Source organism: Bubalus kerabau, chromosome 20, assembly GCF_029407905.1.
Source record: "Bubalus kerabau isolate K-KA32 ecotype Philippines breed swamp buffalo chromosome 20, PCC_UOA_SB_1v2, whole genome shotgun sequence".
Classification (NCBI taxonomy): domain Eukaryota; kingdom Metazoa; phylum Chordata; class Mammalia; order Artiodactyla; family Bovidae; genus Bubalus; species Bubalus kerabau.
The window spans coordinates 27,750,192-27,769,116 of record NC_073643.1 but is presented as its reverse complement, the minus strand read 5'-3'; the positions used below and the strand labels follow the sequence as shown (position 1 = coordinate 27,769,116).

The 18,925-nt window shown below is 35.0% G+C and overlaps 1 protein-coding gene across 8 annotated transcripts in view; it reads left to right on the top strand.

The window, feature by feature from the left end:
* CHL1 (cell adhesion molecule L1 like) overlaps positions 1 to 18,925 on the top strand; it is a 224,720-nt gene that overhangs the window by 122,954 nt on the left and 82,841 nt on the right. For 7 of the 8 annotated variants that reach the window (XM_055557736.1, XM_055557738.1, XM_055557739.1 and 4 more), the window contains 3 exons: positions 6,525 to 6,705; positions 11,734 to 11,839; positions 14,923 to 15,110. In XM_055557736.1, coding sequence (XP_055413711.1) covers positions 6,615 to 6,705; positions 11,734 to 11,839; positions 14,923 to 15,110 — 385 coding nt within the window. In that variant the 5' untranslated portion in view covers positions 6,525 to 6,614. Of the gene's footprint in view, positions 1 to 1,989; positions 2,120 to 6,524; positions 6,706 to 11,733; positions 11,840 to 14,922; positions 15,111 to 18,925 lie in introns of those variants that run through there. The other variant, XM_055557737.1, reaches the window with a different exon arrangement.

Here is an 18,925-nt window from a genome sequence, read left to right as displayed (position 1 = left end):
TATATTCGTTTATAGAAGTGAATGGTAAAGGTTAAAGGAAGTGCCCACGGCTACATAATTAGTTGAGTGATTGCTTTGAAGTCACGATAAACTGACTCCATTCTCCATATTCTTATTTACTACATATTTTTCTCTCTCGTGGCTGGTCAGCAGTCTGCAGTATCTTGACATTTACTTACGGAGGCCAGGTGGAATGGAAAGGCTAAGCCACCTCTCCTCCAGTTCCTAAAGCAGAAAATGAATAAGTTAAGAGTAATTTGTTCAGATTTACCGCAGTGAAGCTGTGTTAAGAACATGATACAGATCTATGGGTTCACTTTGTAATGTTGTTGATACGTGTATGTTAGAGGCTGCTGTTTTGGAGAAACAAAGACCTTCATTTTCTTATTGCTGTATTAGAAGCGTCTCGTGTGGTATGCATGCCTATCCATGTTTCTGTTTCTGTTGAAACCAATGTTTTCCTAGTTTTTATCACGCTAGTCATTCTGGAAAAGTTAAGTCAGGAAGGGTCAATTTAATAACAGTGAGACATCCATTTCCTTTTGAGTGAGATGTCATGAATATTTTGTTTGTTTCTGAGCAGGATCTAGCATGGCAGGAAGATATAACCCAGTTGGTCCAGATTCATGAAAATTCATTGGTTCTTTTTTGGATCTGAGTTAATGTCATTTAATCAGTTTTATGTAACTATGCCTCAAAAATAGCTCAGTATATTTTTTTATTGTCTTAGTGTCAGCACCATCCTGAGTTCCAATAAAGACTTTTATCTTGAGTTTTGATGTAAAGCATTAAATTCATATTCTTTCAAAAAAAATTTTTTTTTTTAAATTTATGGCTGTGCTGGGTTTTTGTTGCTGTGTAGGCATTTCTCTAGATGCAGAGAGCCAGGGCTACTCTCTGGTTGCAGAGTGCAGGCTTCTCGTTGCGGTGGCTTCTCTCGGGCAGGCTTCTCCTTGCGGTGGCTTCTCTCGGGCAGGCTTCTCTTTGCGGTGGCGCACGGGCTCTAGGGCACGCAGGCTTCCGTAGCTGCAGCAGGCGGGCTCAGCGGTTGTGGCTCCGGGCTCTCGAGCACAGCCACAGTAGTTGTGGTCTCTCGGGCAGGCTTCTGGTTGCGGTGGCTTCTCTCGGGCAGGCTTCTGGTTGCCGTGGCGCACGGGCTCTAGGGCACGCAGGCTTCCGTAGCTGCAGCAGGCGGGCTCAGCGGTTGTGGCTCCGGGCTCTCGAGCACAGCCACAGTAGTTGTGGCATCATGGCTTAGTTGCTCTGGGGCAAGTGGAATCTTCCTGGATCACAGATCAAACCTGTGTCGTCTTCATCGACAGGTGGATTCTTTACCATTGAGCCACCACGGATTCTCTAAATTTGTATTCTTTGAACAAAGATAAAGAGAATGTGCTTTTATTGTTATTGTAGTGTTGTAAAACCTAATTACTAATAGTATGCCCTTTTATGCCTTCTGACGGTGAGATTATGCCTGACATTCCCTTTTCAGTATGAAAGCTGTTTGGGGCTGTCGTCATCACCACGTAATGGAGTGTGGCTTGCAGGGGGTCATATTTTAACTTGCAGTTACTTTTATGTAACAGCCTCTTAACTATAAGTCTCAGGTAAATTGAAGCTAATGCCTGCAGGTGATAAGGTCAGATATAAAACTAACTATTACCCCTATTCTGGAAACTAAGGATGTCATCATTGTTTGTTATGGGGCTGAATTTATATGCTTATTTTAAGCCAGGGCTTCAGTGTGGCGTGCTTTTATGGGAGAGAATTTCTTGGATCAGGACCATGTTGTTAAAAATCATTAAAATTACAAAAGTCATATTGTCACTGTAGAATAATTCATATCTATGAGATATTTTACTATGGCAATTAGAGACAGTTGAGCTCACTAACCTAAATCAGTGATTAATTGAAATTAAAGCCTGTTCTCACTTATTTGACTGTCTAGTATTTTTATTCTCTATTTCAGGGTAGGATGATAGATTAATCTGGAAATTTGGTCTCTTAATAGCATTTGAAAGCCTTACTCCCTACAGATAGAGGACTGCTCAAATACATAAAATACCTTTAAATCAGCATTGACTATTAATGGAACAGAATATTAAGTAATAAATTGCAGGTAAATGTTTATATATAACTATAAACAATGAATTTAGATTATTATCACAGTATATTATCACAGTATTTCAAGAGAAGGAAAAGGAAAATTCAGAAGTCAAGGAATTAACATTTTCATCTTGCATTTTTACCTTAGAAGTAGCTAAATGATTCATTCTCTCTCTACAAATAATATAGAACTGAGTTTTTCGTCCTCAGGCAATGTTCTGCTTTTTATAATGAAATCAATTTTTTTCACATTTTATTTTGTTGACTGGGATAATTCATTTCACCAGGAAAATGGTGTCATTTAACATAATAACCTTTTTGAAAATACTTTTAATTACCAACGTAAGTTATTTTTCATTTTAGGAAATATTCTGAACCATACAAGGGTAGTTGTTTTTTTGTTTTTTTTTTTTGTTTTTTTTGTTTTTTTTTTTCCCAATTTCCATTTTACAAATGGGTCAAATGAGATCAGACAAAGTAAAATTGGCATTACTCTAAGAACAAAGATTCATGACATTTTGTGAATGTCATGGAGGGAGTTGGGAGTATTTTCCTTCATGATCAATATAACTTTAGTCAAAATACAAATGTGTTGCTGTATTTTTAGACTTTCTATAACAGTAACACTGTAGCATTAGTTACTACTTTGGATTTTACCTACTTGCATAACTGTATGAAAAGCTCTACTGCATAATATCTTGAGGTACAACTTGATAGAAATTTTAAAAAGTCAAGATATTTGGAGTTAAATATAAATTAAATTGCTTATCTGACTCTACTTACATTAATTTTTCTACTAGTTATAATGAATGACTAAATTCTTTTTACAGAAAAAAAATAAGTACCTGGAAAAAATAATTATCACATTTTAAAGCAAATTCATTTTTAGGGATACATTATATCATTTGCAAGTTTCCTCTCCCATTTAATAGATTGCCTTTTCGTTGTGTCAGTGGTTTCCTTTGCTGTGTAAAAGCTTTTACATTTAATTAGGTCCCATTTGTTTAATTTTGCTTTTGTTTCCTTTCTTTTAAGAGACAGATCCAAAAAATTATGTGAACAACTTATGTCAGATAATGTTCTGCTGATGTTTCATTTTAGGAATTGCATAGTATCTGGTCTTATGTTTAAGTCTTTAATCCATTTTGAGTTTTTTTTAATATATGAAAAAAATTTAATAAATTCATTGTTTTACACATAGGTGTCCAATTTTCCCAGGACCACTTATTGAGTATTCTTGCCTGCTTATCATATATTTTTGCCTTCTTTGTTGTAGATTAATTGACCTTAAGTGAGTGGGTTTATTCTGGGCTTTCTATTCTGTTTCAGTGATCAATGTGTTTGTTTTTGTTCCAGTACCATATTGCTTTGATTACTGTAGCTTTGTAGTATACTCTAAAGTCAGGGAGTGTGATTCTTCCAGCTCTGTTCTTCTTTATCAAGATTGCTTTGGCTATTTGTGGTGTTTGTGTTTCTATACAAATTTTAAAATTATTCATTCTAGTTCTGCAAAAAAGGCACTTGGTATTTTGATAGAGATTGCATTGAATCTGTATATTGCTTTGGCTACTATGGTCATTTTAACAATATTAATTCTCCTGATTCAAGAACACAATATATCTTTCCATTTGTTTGTTTCATCTTTAATGTCTTTCATCAGTGTCTTAGTTTTCTGAGTAAGGTCTTTCACCTCCTGTTGTTGTTCAGTCTCCCAGTTATGTCCAACTCTTTGCTTCCCCATGGACTGTAGCCTGCCAGGATCCTCTGTCCATGGAATTCTCCAAGCAAGAATACTGGAGTGGGTAGTCATCCCTTCCCCAGGTGATCTTCCCAACTTAGGGATTGAACAAGGATCTCCTGCATTGCAGACATATTCTTTACCATCTGGGCCACCAGGGAAGACCATGGGATGGTCATATATGGCTTTTATTATGTAGGAATGACTATCACCAAAAAATAACCCAAATAACATATATTGACGAGGATATGGAAAAAGGGGAACCCTCATATACTGTTGGTAGGAATATAAATTGGTGCAACCACTGTGGAAAACAGTATGAAGAGTTCTCAAAGAAATAAAAATAGAACTAGCATATGACCCAGCTTTCCGCTCTTGGGTATATATCTTTGAAAACCCCAAAAGACTAATTTGAAAAGACACATGCACTCCCAACTTTCATTGCAGCATTGTTTACAATTGCCAGGATATGGAAGCAACCTAAGTATCCACCAACAAATGAATGGATAAAGATCTGGTACACACACATATACATACATACATACATACATACACACACACAATGGACTACTACTCAGTCATAAAAAGAATGACATGATGCCTTTTGCAGTAACATTGATGGACTTGGAAGACATTAAAATGACAAATACTGTATGATATCACTGATATGTGGAATCTAAAAAACCTACAACTTGTGAATAAAACAAAAGAAGCAAGAAGCAAACACAGATATAGAGAACAAACTTATGGTTATCAGTGGATAGAGGAAAGTGGGGGAAATGGCAATCTAGGGGTAGGAGGATAAAAGGGTTATTAAGGGATTATATGAAATCATGTGTGTAAAACTTTTAAACTTGGGAATCACTGTTGAAGTTAAAGAATCATTCATTCCATAAAGCAGTTCAGGTCAGTTGAGTTGCTCAGTCACATCCAACTATTTGTGACCCCATGGACTACAGCACTTCAGGCCTCCCTGTCCATCACCAACTCCTGGAGCATATTCAAACTCATGTTCATTGAGTCGGTGATGCCATCCAACCGTCTCATCCTCTGTCGTCCCCTTCTCCTCCTGCCTTCAATCCCTCCCAGCATCAGACCCTTTTCCAATGACTCAGTTCTTCGCAAGAGGTGGCCAAAGTACTGGAGTTTCAGCTTTAGCATCATTCCTTCCAAAGAACACCCAGGACTGATCTCCTTTAGGATGGACTGGTTGTACCTCCTTGCAGTCCAAGGGACTCTCAAGAGTCTTCTCCAACACCACAGTTCAAAAGCATCAATTCTTTGGCACTTAGCTTTCTTTATAGTCCAACTCTCACATCCATACATGACTAATGGAAAAACCATAGCCTTGACTAGATGGACCTTTGTTGGCAAAGTAATGCCTCTGCTTTTTAATATGCTGTCCAAGTTGGTCATAACTTTTCTTCCAAGGAGCAAGTGTCTTTTAATTTCATGGCTGCAGTCACCAACTGCAGTGATTTTGGAGCCTAAGAAAATAAAGTCTGTCACTGTTTCCACTGTTTTCCCACCTATTTGCCATGAAGTGATCATAAGGTATTTGATTTAGGTCATCCCTGAATGGTCTAGTGGTATCATAAAACAGTACATTATTATAAACTATTAAATAATAATATATACTATAAATATTATATAATATAAATAATATAGAACAGTAAAATACAATAAAACAGTACATGGTAATTAATGTTTGAATATCTATTATCATGTCAGAATAAAACAATCACAAGAGAAAGTAAGGAGAAATTTATATTTTAACCCTTAATATATTTCTGTCAACAATGGAATGAATAAACTTTCTGCTGAAGTGGAAATTAACTGATGCTCTTATGTTTTTCTTGAGGCAAGTCTAGATTTATAAATTTTAGTTGTAGTGGCTGGTCTTATCCATTCATTCTTCCAATTCCCTTCCCTGTATCCTGCTGTTTACTTTCTGTTAGTGTGATAATTTTGAACATGAACAGTTCTTTTGCCAGGGAAATAAAATATTCAATTTCTGACAGTGAACACCTCAAATGAGGTTAAATGCTTAAAATAAAGATTGAAAACGAGTCACCTTTTGAATGAAATTAACTAATTGAAGTTACTGTCAAAGCCACTGACATTTATTAGAGTGTACTAGAGTACATTCCCGGAGAAGGCAATGGCAACCCACTCCAGTACTCTTGCCTGGAAAATCCCATGGATGGAGGAGCCTGGTAGGCTGCAGTCCATGGGGTCACTAAGAGTTGGACACGACTGGGTGACTTCACTTTCACTTTTCCTTTTCATGCATTGGAGGAGGAAACAGCAACCCACTCCAGTGTTCTTGCCTGGAGAATCCCAGGGACGGTGGGACCTGGTGGACTGCCATCTATGGGGTCGCACAGAGTCAGACACAACTGAAGCGACTTAGCAGCAGCAGCAGCAGAGTACATTCCAAGTAAAAATTCCTCTGATTAAAAAAAAAAAAATTATGGGAGTAGTTTATGGTTTACCATATCAACTGTCCTTTATTTTAAATACAAAGAAGAAAAACTTAATTTGTATGAATTTATTTGAGAACAGTTTGATAAAGAGGAATTTATTGCCAACAGAAAAATATATTCAACTTCTTTTATGTTGACCATTTACAGTACATGAACTTAGAGTATGTGTTACTCTTTTGTTTGTTTGTTTCCAGGTTTGTTTGTTTGTAACCAGCTTCTGATCAAAAGTAAGAAAAGACATTACGATTTTCATTCTTTCTGGGCTGCCTCCTTCCTGAAGAGCAATGGAAGTGTTGTTAAGTGGAAGAGGATTAATCACATCTCTAATTTTCTTCCTGTTAAAATTCTCAACAGCTATTGATATACCCCTTTCAGGTAAAGTGACAATATTCAGTACCTACTTTGGAAGTCCATATTTGCATTTTGATTTTCAAGTTGAATAATTATATATTAAACATGTGATTTTTCTGCCATATTTCTACCAATCTTACAGCAATCTACATGGAATTCATGTTCTCCTTTTAAATTTTTCAGAAGGCTTATACTTGGCTGCTTGCGATAATTAATTATTTTGCAGCTCAGGCTTTTATACTTTTAGGCAAACTTGGCACATAACAAGAAATACAACCTATAGATCAGGTGGTATTTCACCATGTAAGGTAATCTGCAATATTAGCAACAGTTATTTCTTTTATGTATTTGATTAGTTTATTTTAGAGAGAGTTGTGACTCAGAAGTTAATGGCATTCAACCAATCAGGACAAAAGAGGAGCTGAATGAACTTTGTATTGTTTTTCACAATAATTATCTATTCAAGAATGAAAATAATTAGAAAAATATTGAAAATGCATTTTCATAGTACACAACTAAAAGTATAATATAACACCTCTGCAAATTTAAAGCATTCTATGGGGTGAAGTCATATCAAAATGTTAGTCATTTTGGGGGTATATGTATCTTAGCATATGTTGGTATCAATAAAAATGGATGTAAATCTTTAACCATTATAAATCAACTTGAACAAGTTATAGTAACTAGAAGTTGAAAAATAGTATACCTGGAAACACAATTTATGTAATAATATGTGAAGTATTTAAAGTACAGTTTAAGAGAATTTCCTGTTTATAAGCACTTTGGATTATTTACATATTTTTATCCATACAGTTCAAGTATTGATCCCTACTATCTCTTTTATACCTAATTTGGAGGGTCATGATATAAGATACATTGATCATTATAATCTTAGCATTGAAAATATTCTTTGCAGATCATCTAAACCTCAAAGGATTTGTCTTGACCTCAGACCTATTGTACAGATGTACAAATTTAAAGTTCTGTTTTATTCAAAGTGAAAAATCTGTTCACCTACACATCTTATATATTGGCCTATATGTACAAACACTGGTTGAAAACCTGAAATGATACATCTTTAGTTGATTCTTTGGGTTTGAATATGCAGTGCAAATATTAAGAGCAAGGTTCTTAGCAATCCTTATGGAAAAGAGGTTAATAATTACATTTTCTTCCCAGTAGTGCCAAAGATGTACTGATTCAGATTTCTGAGCAGAGACTATACATTTTCTTTCCATCTTTTCTCATTTAGTTCATCAGTGATGGTAGGAAATTTTGTATTAGTACATAAGACACTTTTTTTTTTTAATTTCTGGTTGTCTCAGTTACTTAATGCATTTTCATGCTGTAATGTCCTTAGACAACAATTGTTATAAAATATTAATGACATGTTTTCAGAACATCTGAAAATTACCCATTTATTTCAGTACTCCAGAGCTCTAACTGGCAAATGAAGTAAGGCAGGTATTCACTTTGAATGTCAACGAGTCTGGTGTCTCTGTAATTGGCCTAATTATGGAGGAAAAGATTTATAATGTAGAATATATATTCTTATAAACACCCAAAGGTTATTAGCTTCATTCCCTGAATAATTAGTTATGGCTGAGACTTTACAACCTTTGCAAATTTAACAAAGAATAATGTTCTAATAAACAAGTTGTTCACAAGTTACTAGCTGATATCTTAGGGACTGTTGCTATTGTGCATCACCCCTCATCATTTATAACTGTAATAACATTTAAATAATATGAATTTGCAATATGCTCAAGACCTGCTCTACACAGAAAGAGGTGGTAGTCAGAACCAAGTAAATGTCAATGAAGTATGAATGTTTTCCACGTATTATTAAAGTGTTTATAAATGTCCAGTTGGATAAAGCCTGAACTTGGGCTAATGCCACTAAACTGGTAAAATTCAGTTTATCAGATTCATTAGGCAAAAGTAAAGAATTTTAGAATTGGAAATGGCTGAGTTGTTATACTAGGCTGGCCATTGGTGTTCAAAATGTGATTCATGGACCACTCAGAGTCACAGAGATTTGTTCAAGCAGTCCATTTGATCAAATGTTTCATAATAATACCAAGATGTCACTTTTTACTTTTCCACCATGTTGATGTTCCACTATGCACTGATGTTGCCAAAGCAATGGTGCTAAAAAGGCACTTGCCCAGCACAGATCAAGGCATTGGCACCAAACTTATGGAATTCCCAGGACCATATACTTACACTAAAATAACAACAACAAAACATCTTAAAAAAAAAAAAAAAAGTAAAGTTTTGCTTAAGACTGTCCTCGTTGAAACAGTTAAGCATTATTGATTTTATTAAATCTTCATCCTTGAGTACATTCTTCTTAATATTCTGTAGGATGAATTTGGAAATATAAAATAATTCTGCTATGTAACAAATATTCTTCTTAATATTCTGTAGGATGAATTTGGAAATAAATATAAAATAATTCTATGTAATAGGATGAATTTGGAAATAAGTATAAAATAATTCTGCTATGACAGTCTGTCTTCCTTGGTTGTGTCATTATGTGAGTGCCAAGCCAGATATCATTTTTACTGATAGACAAAATTGCATTACTTTGATGGATATTTTCCCCAAAATGAATCATGGGAGCCTGTCACTTCAACAGAAATAACTGATAATATATATTGTCAATGATAAAATATGAGTGTTTAGGCACATATTAGAATTGTGGAAAGCTTGTATCCTCTACTGTGAGACTGACAGCATCTCCACATTTAAGGCATTTCTAAGATCAGCGATATTAACAAATGTGAAATTTTAATATTGTGTAATGACATGTGTCAGTATTTGGAAGATTTATTTAACTCAGTTAACTGATAGTTTTTCCAGATGGATATTACATGTCACAAAATCATGCATGATTTAAAAAGCACCCGTGGATAAAACATTTTAATATGACAGAATATGAAAATATATCCATAAGGTTTCTGATTTCATATTGCAAGAAACCTTTAAGAAACTATGCTTGATGAGTTTTGGGGTACTATCCAAAAACAGTGTCCACAAAAATCAGAAAGTGAAAGTCACTCAGTCATGTCTGACTCTGAGGTCCCATGGAACGTAGTCCGTGGAATTCTCCAGGCCAGAATACTGGAGTGGGTAACTTTTCCCTTCTCCATGGGATCTTCCCAACTCAGGGATCGAACCCCAGTGTCCTGCATTGCAGGTGGATTCTTTACCAGCTGAGCCACAAGGGAAGCCCACAAAAATCAGAAAGAACTATAAAATATCTCAGCCTTTTTTTAGGTACACATCTGTGTAAGGTTGGCTCTTCTTCATTTATTGCAACAAAACATAACATATGGAATACAGAGGTAGATAGGAGAATCCAGCCATTGTCCATTAAGATATCAGAGATTTGTAATAATGTAAAACAATGCCACTTTTCTCACTACATTCAGTATTTTTGATAAAATGTTATTTACTTTAACAAATAATAGGATTGTTTTAAGTGAATAAATATTTAGAAGATTTTTCACTTTTAACTCTAATATGGTAAATATTGTTAAATACAACCTACCTTTACAAAACCACTTGAAGATATAATATTTAAGAATGCAAAGGGATCCAATGACCAAAAAGTCTGTTTACTTGGCTTGAGTCTCTAATTTTACAAATGAGAAAAGTAGAGTGTGGCTCTGGGCCTGGCTTGGGGTCACAGGGTTTGGGGCCTCTTCGTGTCCACTGTGGAATACCACCCGTGGGTGTCACACTCAGAAAATGCTTTCTTATAGAGCCTATTTGCCAAAGTCAGATTTCAGCTACTGAACCATTTATACTTTCTTAGGAATTCAATCCTGTTTTCTTACAGAGCTTGTTACAACTGTACTAAAATTGTAGTGTCTTCCTTTGAAAGCTATTGAATGTTCCATGACAGATTTTTAATGTATATCATGATTGGTGTCCTGTTTTAAAACTTAATCCAAGTTTGAATCTTCAGCATTAGAACATTTATTTTATGGTCATAATTCTCAAAATGCCATCCCTCTGCTTGAATTGGTGAGATACAAAGCTATCCTCTACTTTTTACATTTGTCTGGAAGGTATTTAACTTGTCAAAATGGAAAAAAAAATTACCACAAGATGAAGGAATTTCTGAATTTGAGAAATCCTCTTTAAAGAAACTATTATATATTAGCTATTATTTTTATCCTAATGATCATTAGTGTTAAATTCTATGAGGAGGAGAATACCCTCAAGCTCCTATGGTGGCAAAATATATTAAACAATTTATAAATTAGAAGTGACAAATAAAAATCAAGCTCAGGGGAAATATAACAAAATCAATAAATGCAAATAAAAATAAAGAGGAGGGGGTTATTTTTTGGTAATAATTAGGAGAATCCCAGGGACGGGGGAGCCTGGTGGGCTGCCATCTCTGGGGTCGCACAGTCAGACATGACTGAAGTGACTTAGCAGCAGCAGCAGCAGCAAAATGTTTCATCATTTTAAAAACGCTGTTATTCATTCGTGGCATGACTGTGGGAAACCACTATACTCATAGGTTGTTTGTGATAAATATCCTTAGACATGTTTACATTTATCCAGGGTCATTACCATTTGTATCCATGCCTAGAAATTTATCACAGGTAACTAATTGAATAAAGAAAAAAATCTATACACTTAAGGAATGAAGAAATAGTCTAATTTCCAAAAATAAAATTATTAGGTAAGTTATCAAATATGGTCAGTGACCAAATATTGTCAGTTGTCAATGACCAAACCAAGTATAAATGCATAAACACATGAACATAGATGGAATGCCAATATAAACTTGGATGTTTTAAAATTACATTGTTACATTACTGTGGGTTTATAAAAATATATGACAACATAAATGGATGCAGTGAAGTATATCCCTGGAGCTAATTACATTTTGCAAAGAGGAAGTCAGATTTGTTCTCTAGTTGTACTTACTAATATAGAAAGTGTGTTTAAATTATTTTTGTTGTAGCTAGACTAACTTCAACCAGTTTTTGGAGAGCACATTATTTAAATACTTATTTTAATATTTAGTTCAACAGGTTCCAACAATCGTGAAGCAGTCAACAGTGCAAGTTGCCTTTCCTTTTGATGAGTATTTTCAAATTGAATGTGTAGCTAAAGGAAATCCAGAACCAAAGTGAGTATTGTTTTCAAACTAAGTAGTTAAAAGTATACAATCCTTTATACTAAATTTTACTCTAATCGTTATAAGCTTATTGGACTATAAATCTACACATTATTGAAAGTAAAAATTTCCAAGTGAATGATAGCTATGTCTATAAAACAAAGCTTGGTTATTTTATGCATGCTCTTTTGCCAGTTAAAATTATTTTTATCATAAATCATGTTAAATATTTAGCATAGGCTTTGGCATTGTGGAAACATGCACCGATTATTTATGAGTGAACAAGCTAGATAGATAACAGAAAATACTTTATTTATTGAAAGGTGGCATTTATTAAACCAAAGTTAATATATTTATAAATGTTATTCTATACATATTTATTATTGTATGTCTTAACTGTGACACATATATTCAGTGAATAGGTTGTTACTTGATATTTTTAACTTTGTTATAGAGATGTTAACTCAGATGGCAAAATAAAAATGACAAGGTATATTTTATCTAGTATTTTATTATTAATGAAAAAATTGTTACTATAGGTAATTATAATCTCTGAAAGTTTTTTCTAACTACCTACTAGTTTGGAGAGAAAGAACTGTGTGAGTACTGAAATTAAAGAGGAAAAAGATATGAAGAGAATTCAAGATTTTAAAGTTCTAAATGATTCTAGAATGAGAAGCAAACCTACAGACTTTCATTGATTTACCTGATCATTTTACATCCATTAAGGATGAAAGAATGGAAATTAATTATTTTAAATTGTGTTGTGAATAACATTTTTATTTCCTGATAATTTGATATTTTAAAAATTATTAGTGAATCATTAGCATTCTTAATTGTCATTTTTCTGTCTTTTACCAACTATAATTCATATATGTGAATATGGATAAATTATATTGGAATGAAGGAGAATGTATTAATTACTGCAAATATGGATCAATCAATATTATTATATATAAATATTGGTTAACTTAATTAAATCAAGAGATACACCATACAATCATGGGGGGTGATTAATGATGAGTTATATTTATCATGTCAATATCCAGTATCAAGTTTAATTATGAAGTACTAATTCAGAATCATGAATAGAGTATCTGCAATTAGCACTATTTATTCTTCTCAAGTCATATCTAATACAGTTGTGTAAGAATTTTTTAATGACTATAGATACTGAAAGAATATTTAATACTATATTATTATTATCTTTATTAGATAATTGATATTCTATCTGAAAACTCAATAAAATTCAATCTACAAAAAGAAAATTTTATACATATGAAACAAGTGGTCAATTTTTCCTTTTTTAAAGGTGTAATTAAATACCTTATTATATAAAACAGAAAATAATTAGAAAACAAGAAAGAAAAAAAATCCCATCATAATAGTAAAAGGAACAAATCCAGAAATTCGATATGTTAGTAACAGCAATATCATCACCAAAAGTGATAGCAAAAACTATGTAGCATCAATTATGTAGCATGTATACTGGGTAGGAGGATTAAAGAAACCTTGAATGGATGAAAAGGTACAGCATGGCACAAGTTGGAAATGTTTAATTTTGAATATACACAGTTATCCTAGTTCAAGGTATTAGAATTTTAAAGAAAAGATTCTATATGTTATTTGCACCTAAAACCAAAAAAATATAAAAGATGCAGAGAGAAAAGAAGTAAGAGAAGTTGTCAGGAGACAGGCATGCTCCTAAGAAAATTGTGTCTCATAAGATTTTGCTATTCTTTTTGAACAGGCGTCAGATTATATAAGACTGTGTCATCCTGGAGCATATTCAAATTGGTGTGCATTATTAATATATAAAATAAAATCTAATTGGGAAGTCACTATATACCTATTAGATTTTTAAAGATTAAAAACAAAAAAAAACTTTTTATAACCATGTCCATAGAACGGACACTGTTACATATGGGAGTGGGAATTAAATTGTCTATGTTTTTTCTGGAATATAATTCTTCAGTGCTTATCAAAACTGATGAAATATTTCTTATGTTATGGGTTTATCAATCTCACTTTTAAGGAATTACCAGAATAAAATATTTGGGAAATTACCACCCAAAATAAATATGTAGAATTTTCGTAACAATATTGTTCATAAAAGAGAAAAAGTGAAAATGGTTAGGGAAATTAATTAGGAGCCATAAGTCAGAAGATAATGTCATAAAATCTATCTTTAGAGCATTGTAATAATTGGAAAAACTTAAATGGAAAAATTATACATTCATTGTGATCTCAATTATGTTACAAATATGTCTAAAAATATTGATAGACTATATAACCCAATTTGATAATAATTGCCTGTGTGTTTTTGAATTTTGAGTGAGCTCTTCTCAAATACACACATATACATGGACATATTGTATATTTATATTTTTTAGTCTCCAAATACTGCAATGTCTGAAATATTAGTAAAGATCCTACATTATCTTTTCAATTGGATAAGTTTTAAAATATATCTTTAATTCTAAAAGAACAGAATGAAACCTATCTTTTTTTCCCCTTCCAATTGTCACAGCTTTTTCATGGCTTGTGTCTCAGTCAGTTCTGGCTGCTACAATAAAAATATCACAGACTGAATGGCTTAAACAACAGACCCACATTTCTCACAGCTCTGGTGGTGAGAAGACCAAGACCAAGTCACTGACAGATTTAGTATCACCGGCAGCTTTGGTGTCTGGTGATGACCTGCTTGCTGTTCACAGCCGGTCATCTTCTTGTAACCTCACATGGCAGAAGGGAGCAATAATGGGATCCCTTTTATAAGGACCGCAATCCCATTTGTGAGGACTTCACCCTCATGACATAAACACCTCTCCAAGGCCCTACCCTCAAATACTATTACAATACACTGGGAAATAGACTTCAACATAAGAATTTTAGGGACACATAAACATTAAGTCTGTAGCAGTTTATAAGATTTCTCAGATTATATTAGATACATTTTTTGTATTATATTCAGTTAAATAGATGTATTATATACTTTTTATTTTAAAATGTCTTGGTTTTCATATTTCTGTATATTTGTTTGTAAATAAGTTCTGATTTTTTTCAGGGTTGCTAACTTTAGTTTTATCTTACAGATTCTTGTGGAATAAGGATGACAAGCCTTTTAATCTCTCTGACCCTCGGATAATTGTATCTAACAATGGGGGAACTTTCAGGATACCAAATGATGGGCACATATCTCACTTTCAAGGAAAATACCGCTGCTTTGCTTCTAACAAGCTGGGGATTGCTATGTCAGAAGAAATCGAGTTTATAGTTCCTAGTAAGTATTTCAGTGCTTCCCAGGTAGCTCAGTGGTAAAGAACCTGCTTGCTGGTGCAGGAGACATGGGTTCAATCCCTGGTTGGAAAAGATCCCCTAGAGAAGGAAATGGCAACCCACTCCAGTATTCTTGCCTGGAGAATTCCATGCAGAGAGGAACCTGGGTGGGTTACAGTCCATGCGGTTGCAAAAGAGTCATACTCAAGTTAGCATTTAAACAGCAGTAGCAACAGTAAGTATTACAGAGGAGCTGCTAAGTCGCTTCAGTCATGTCTGACTCTGTACAACCCCATAGACGGCAGGCCACCAGGCTCCCCTGTCCCTGCAATTCTCTAGGCAAGAACACTGGAGTGGGTTGCCATTTCCTTCTCCAATGCATGAAAGTGAAAAGTGAAAGTGAAGTCGCTCAGTCGTGTCTGACTCTTAGCGACCCCATGGACTGCAGCCCACCAGGCTCCTCCACCCATGGGATTTTCCAGGCAAGAGTGCTGGAGTGGGGTGCCATTGCCTTCTCTGATTACAGAGGAGATTTCATTTACTATTTTAGTGAAGTTTAGTAGGAGTTATACTAGGCTTCAATGAAATAAGATTATTAATTTAATCAGCTTATAATTGCTTTATATGTTATTTATAAGGGAAATTATCTTCCAGGTTTTGATATTTAGAAGTTGATGACCTTGCAAGTGACATACTTGCACTGTGTTTCACTAATAATACATGTAACATGAGGAAAAATAGTATTTATTTTGTTCATCCAATGAAATTAAAAATATTAGTTAGATTTGGCTAGGTTATGCTGCAGTCACAAGTAATGCCCAAGCCCTTGTGTTAATACAGGGTTGTTCCTTGGTGATGCAGTTTGCTGTAGTTCTGGCAGCTCTTCGGGGCAGCTGTTCCCCATGTAGCTTTTCGGAGATGCTAACTGATGGATATACCATCATCCTATCTCTGCACCATGAGAAACTTGTACCATCTGGGTCAGAGCGTGGGGGTATAGAACACTGCTTCCCACAAGAAGTCACACAGGCAGCTTCTACTCACCTTGTTAGGAGGGGCAAAACAAACGGCGTAGCCCCAGCTAACCTCAGTATGCATGCCCAGTGATATTAGTATATGTTCGTGATATCTTCCATAGATCATAACCATGGAAAACTACAAGCTCCCTTACCATTAAAGCTGTTATTTATCAATAATTATCCCCAAGAGTAAGCAACTTCTTTATTACCAGATCTGATCTCTGTAGCATGGGATCTCTGATGACTGACTTTCACATTTGGTCATTTATTTTCCTGAATTTTAAGGTATCCAACAGTACTTGATTCTAACCAAAGAATCCTAACCAAAGGCTTTAAAGAAAAAAATTCTTAGATATAAAACTGCCAAGAGGTTCTATTTTGCAATTTCTTCTTGCAGAGTTCTAGACCTTTCAGGATACGGACACCTTATGCTGGGGGAGTAGAATGTACACAGACCTGGGGAGAACAAATAATGAAAAACGTGTGTGTTATCCTTAAAGTTGGAACAGGAAACTGGTTTAAATTTTTTTAAGTTTTCTGTATTGTTCTAGAGGAGAGACTATAACTCAAATTTAAACCCTTAACAAGTATCTCTTAAAATGTATAGTTACAGTATACATATAGAACAAAATATGAGTGATTATCAAACTCTGGCATCAAGAAAAAAGAAAAAGGCAAGAGAGGAGAGAAAAAAAACTTAGAAATAAATCTAAACATCAATTCAGTTCAGTTCAGTCGCTCAGTCATGTCTGAATCTTTGCAACCCTGTGAATCGCAGCATGCCAGGCCTCCCTGTCCATCACCAACTCCTGGAGTTCACCCAGACTCACGTCCATCGAGTCAGTGAGGCCATCCAGCCATCTCATCCTCTGTCGTCCCCTTCTCCTCCTGCCTTCAATCCCTCCCAGCATCAGACCCTTTTCCAATGAGTCAACTCTTCGCATGAGGTGGCCAAAGTATTGGAGTTTCAGCTTTAGCATTATTCCCTCCAAAGAAATCCCAGGGCTGATCTCCTTCAGAATGGACTGGTTGGATCTCCTTGCAGTCCAAGGGACTCTCAAGAGTCTTCTCCAACACCACAGTTCAAAAGCATCAATTCTTCGGCACTCAGCTTTCTTCACAGTCCAACTCTCACATCCATACATGACCACTGGAAAAACCATAGCCTTGACTAGATGGACCTTTGTTGGCAAAGTAATGTCTCTGCTTTTCAATATGCTATCTAGGTTGGACATAACTTTCCTTCCAAGGAGTAAGCGTCTTTTAATTTCATGGCTGCAGTCACCATCTGCAGTGATTTTTGGAGCCCCCCAAAATAAAGTCTGACACTGTTTCCACTGTTTCCCCATCTATTTCCCATGAAGTGTTGGGACCAGATGCCATGATGTTCGTTTTCTGAATGTTGAGCTTTAAGCCAACTTTTTCACTCTCCTCTTTCACTTTCATCAAGAGGCTTTTTAGTTCCTCTTCACTTTCTGCCATAAGGGTGGTGTCATCTGCATATCTGAGGTTATTGATATTTCTCCCCCCAATCTTGATTCCAGCTTGTGCTTCTTCCAGTCCAGCGTTTCTCATGATGTACTTTGCATAGAAGTTAAATAAGAGGGTAATAATATACAGCCTTGACGTACTCCTTTTCCTATTTGGAACCAGTCTGTTGTTCCATGTCCAGTTCTAACTGTTGCTTCCTGACCTGCATACAGGTTTCTCAAGAGGCAGGTCAGGTGGTCTCCCATCTCTTTCAGAATTTTCCACAGTTGATTGTGATCCACACAGTCAAAGGCTTTGACATAGTCAATAAAGCAGAAATAGATGTTTTTCTGGAACTGTCTTGCTTTTTCCATGGTCCAGCGGATGTTGGCAATTTGATCTCTGGTTCCTCGGCCTTTTCTAATCTAAACATATAATTAATTAAAGATGAAAGTAAATAAACTAAATGCTCCAAAATTTAAAAAGTTATAAGCTATTTACCACATTACACATCTAAATCATGAGAAAACAGAATTGTTGAAACTAAAAGGGAGAAAAGATGTTTGATCTTTTTAATAGATAAAGAAATATCTTGAATAAATACTGTTCAAAAGAAAAGTACATATGGCTCTATTATCAATCAAAATAGACTTTATTTTATAAAGGCTCCCTGGAGATTAATGTACCAGGCATATGCAATATAAAGATGTATGGAGAATTTAAAGAACCCAATCACAAGCTCTAGCTAATCAGCATGTATAGAACATTATACCTGAAACTGCAGAGTGTTTTTCAGTATTTGATGATACATTAGCTATGAAGTAAATATGACCAAAATACAGTTGAGAAATGGGTATTACAAAAATCCAAAAAGAAAACATTACCAATGAATATAACTGAAGATGATATTAATGTGTTTATAAATAATTTTACAGATCTCTAAGTTGGAGAAAAGACCCTGATGCTGGGAAGGATTGAGGGCAGGAGGAGAAGGGGACGACAGAGGATGACATGGTTGGATAGTGTCACAGACTCGATGGACATGGGTTTGGGTGGACTCCAGGAGTTGGTGATGGACAGGGAGGCTTGGAGTGCTGCAGTTCATGGGGTCGCAAAGAGTCGGACACGACTGAGCGACTAAACTGAAGTTGGAGAAGGAAATGGCAACCCAGTCCAGTATTCTTGCCTGGAGAATCCCATGGACAGAGGAGCCTGGCAGGCTATCGTCCATGGGGTCACAAAGAGTCAGACACAACGTAGCGACTAAACCACCACCACCAAGTGAAGAGCAAAAAAGGAAGTGGCAAAAGATATAAACTTGCACCTCAAA